The sequence below is a fragment of the Microtus ochrogaster genome, linkage group LG4, assembly GCF_000317375.1.
Source record: "Microtus ochrogaster isolate Prairie Vole_2 linkage group LG4, MicOch1.0, whole genome shotgun sequence".
NCBI lineage: Eukaryota > Metazoa > Chordata > Mammalia > Rodentia > Cricetidae > Microtus > Microtus ochrogaster.
The window spans coordinates 52,544,743-52,548,749 of NC_022030.1; the positions used below are offsets into that span (position 1 = coordinate 52,544,743).

The following is a 4,007-nucleotide window of genomic DNA, read 5'->3' on the forward strand; positions in this document are numbered from 1 at the left end:
AAAACCAAAACAAAACATTAATCTGCTGGGTGGTGGCGGTACACTCCTTTAATTCCAGCACTCAGGAGGCAGAGGCAGGAGGATCTCTGTGAGTTCGAGGCCAGCTTGGTCTACCTAGCTAGTTCCAAGATAGCTAGGACTGTTAAACAAACCTTGTCTTGGACTAGAGATACGGCCCAGTGGTTAAGAGCACTGACTGCTCTTCCGGACGACCCAAGTTCAATTCCCGGCAACCACATGTCAGCTAACAACTCTCTGTAACTCCAATTCCAGGGAATCTGACACCTTCACACCAATGCGCATAGAATAAAGTTAAATAAATTATAATATATGTGTAATATAAAAAATAGGAGTGGAAGCTGGGTGGTGGTGGCACACACCTTTAATCCCAGCACTCGGGAGGCAGAGGCAGGAGGAAATCTGAGTTTGAGGCTGTTCCAGGACATGCTCTAAAGTTACAGAAAAACTGTCTTGAAACACACACACACACACACACACACACACACACACACACACACACACAAGAAACGAAAAGAAATCCTGTCTCAAAAAAGAAAACAACAACAACAAAAAAAAAACCAAATAGGAGTGAAATTGAACTTTTTTTTGCTGTGATTATTATTTAAAAAAAATCTGCCATTCTCTGCTGTGGTGGACTCCTTGGCTCCTTCCGTTTGCTATCTCTCTGCCTTCCCGTCGCTTCCATTTTTCCTCTCATTTTCAGCACAGCTCTGGGTCTTCCGAGGCCTTTGAGCTATCACTCGTCCTCAGGTTCCTTCCAGGCTGCGTGCCCGTGGGGCTGCTTGCCAGGGTTGTTGTCGGAGTGCTGTTTCTTTCATGTCGTGACTCATCTGTATCTTTTTGACACGTTTGTTCTCCTTTGTGTCCATGATGAGGTCCATTTCCTTTGGATTACGAAACTTTTTGTGTGAAGTGGCAGAGATGCTGACCATGGTTTTGGAGGCTATATTGTCTCTGCCATAACTAAGTTGTCTCAGTGTATGATAGTAGATAATAATATATGTAATTTTGTTTATCTGTGTTCCAGTGAAGCATTATTTGACAAAACAGGTGGGGTGCATGATTTGGGTGGTAGTCCCCTGTTTGCTGATGTTGCTTTAGATGTATTTTGTCCAGGGGTAAAAACAGTATTTTTTCTGTCTGCTGTGATTATGACATGTGTAGCATTTTCCTGTTATTGTTGCAGAAAAGATATATTTTGTAGTTTATGAAACTTCTTTGGCTTGTTTTAGACTTCTGAGAAGCAAATTATAAGTAAGGAACAAGGCAACCAAAAGGCACGGGGAGCCTCAGATGTTGTGCTTTACAAGGTTGACGTCCCTGCCAACAGATATGATCTCCTATGTCTGGAGGGATTGGCTCGGGGACTTCAAGTCTTCAAAGAAAGGTAAGGAACTGTGCACATAGCTAAGCTGACTCTCCTCTTTTCTTCCTGTTGTTATCAGCAATCAGGCTTAAATTTCTAGGAAAAACCTCATATGGATACACAGCTTTCGGTCAACATAAATGGTGATTGGAAGATAAGAGTCATGTGGACTGTAGCCACTTCAAAATTGGGAAACGGAGTTTAAAGCTGGGAATACATGATCTTAGGGTTGCCAGGAAAGTCCTTCAGCAAGGTTCTGTGGTTTCCCTCAGTAATCCCAGTGTGATGGATAGTTCTTAGATTTGTTAAAGCATGAGGGAAACGTAGGGGTGACAAGTAGACTTTGTTTGCCTTTACCTTGATAATCATAAGGAGCCTGGGGCAGAGGCCTTTGTGGAAGTTTTGAGTATCTTATGGCATGTATACGGTCTTGGGCATGGATGTTAATTGTGGCTTCTCTAGTTTTCATCTCCTGATGTGTAATGAAGGTTTTTTTAAGGCCCTTAAAACTCAGCATGCAGTAGACTGTAGAAGGTGATAAATATGTAAGGTGAAGAAGATGAAACTCGAGCTATCAGAATTAATAATTTTTGTTTTTATTTACTTAAACATCATCTGTTCAATTGCAAAAGAGAATGAACCCTTGGTTGCTGGGTATTCTGAAATTATGAAATTTTTGAGTGAATGTAGATATTTGAAATGATGTTTGGTTACTTGGTTAAGTGTTTTGAATTTGGGGGTTTGTTCAGTTGCTTTCATTCTTGACAATTTAAATGATTGGATTTTAGGACCATGGGTCAGGATCTTTTATTTTTTATTTTTTTAAATTCATGGATATAGGTGTTTATGTGTGTGTTAAAAAAGGCGGCCTTTTTATAGATCCCTGGCTGGCTTGGAACTTAGTATGCACACCAGGCTGGCCTTGGATCCATGGTAGTCCTCCTGACTCTGCCTTCCAGGTGCTGGGATTATACGTAGGTACAGCCATTCCTACCTAGGATCTGTATTTTCAATAAACATTGTGAATTTTTATGTCTAGACAAAGTTAGGATGTGATTTCAGCCTTTGTAATTACAACTATGGCCCACAGGCCAGTAGTATCTGCATCACAAGAGAGCTTGCTAGAATGCAGGCTTAGCCTCCAGGATCCATTGAGCCAGGGTTCGAGCTTCAGCAAACTCCTCAGTGGACTGTGGAAATTCTGGCTGACAGCAGTACCTGGCTTTGGGTGGTGTCAGTCTGCCAGAAATGCCTTCAGACTGCAGCAGTTACCATGCTTTCACACTGCCTTCTCTGACTCAGTAACTGCGGATAGAACCAGGGCCTCTCTAATCTCAATTTCAATAAACTTTATTTATTCTTAGAACTTAGAATCTTGTGGTGCCAATGAAACGTAAACACTGTCTGGTCCAGAGTCTTGAATAGTTTTTACTCAGTTAATGGATTTGTGGTCTCTGTTGGAACTCCAGTGAGAGACTCATTACCATAGGGTATTCTCTGCAGTTTAGAACAGCTGTAAATGCTAGGAAGTTTGTAGTTTTTTTTTCTTATCTTTAATATCCAAACAATGCTGCTTACTGTAATTTAACCCATTTTCTCTAATTTTATTGATATATATATATATATATATACATTTACATACTTATATATAAATACTTTATAAGCATAAGATGTAATTATCAAATAATGTTGCTATTTTGAGTAACATTGTTTTAATATTATTTTAGGATAAAAGCTCCAGTATATAAACGAGTAATGCCTATGGGAGAAATCCAAAAATTGATTATCACAGAAGAGGTAATAAGAAAAGTTCTTATTTTTCCCTTAATTCTCCCTTTTATGCATGTATTAATAAGGTAGAAAGGAAAAAGCAACAAAGCCAACCTTCCTGCCATATGTCATTTCCTGTGGTCATGTGTTAATATTGGTGTGTTTTCAGTTTCTTACCCTTAAACATTGTCAGTTTATGGGGCCAGAGAGACAGCTCAGCAGTTAAAAGCCCTGACTACTGTTCCACGGGACCTGGGTTCCTTTCCCAGCACCCACATGGCACTCAAACCATTTTCAAGGAGTCTAATGGTCTCTCTGGCCTGTGTGGGCACAAAGCATACATGTGATTCACAGGCATATATGCAGGCAAACACCTGTACATATAAAATAACAGTTTTAAAAGGTTGTCAGTTTACTACTAAGGAGTGAAAGAAAACAAAGTAAATTGTTTTTATAAAGCACATTTGAATCAGGTGTGGTGGTGCAAGCCTGTAATTCCAGAACATGGAGGAAGAGGCAGAAAGAAGTCAAGGCCAGCATCATTCGTGCAGTGAGTTTGAGGCTGACCTGGGGTATATGAGAGAGAGATCCTGTTTTAAAAAGTCCAAAACAAAACAAAACAAAGCTTGAGGGCTGGGGTATAACTCAGTGGGAGAGCACTAGCTTAGTCTGAGAGATGCCTGTGTTCAGTGTCTGCTATAAAAAAAAATAATTAAGTAGATGAGACATATTTGAGATACAGTTGTTTAAATTATGATACATTAGCCGGGCGGTGGTGGCGCACGCCTTTAATCCCAGCACTCGGGAGGCAGAGGCAGGCGGATCTCTGTGAGTTCGAGGCCAGCCTGGT

The 4,007-nt window shown here is 40.5% G+C and overlaps 1 protein-coding gene across 4 annotated transcripts in view; it reads left to right on the top strand.

The window, feature by feature from the left end:
• Positions 1-4,007, top strand: part of Farsb (phenylalanyl-tRNA synthetase subunit beta) — a 67,829-nt gene that overhangs the window by 8,289 nt on the left and 55,533 nt on the right. For all 4 annotated transcript variants that reach the window (XR_003378177.1, XM_005361549.2, XM_026786189.1 and 1 more), the window contains exons 3-4: positions 1,254-1,408; positions 3,115-3,184. Coding sequence is in view for 3 of the 4 variants with exons in the window: in XM_005361549.2 (XP_005361606.1) it covers positions 1,254-1,408; positions 3,115-3,184 (225 nt within the window). In the remaining variant the exon portion in view is untranslated. The remainder of the gene's footprint in view (positions 1-1,253; positions 1,409-3,114; positions 3,185-4,007) is intronic.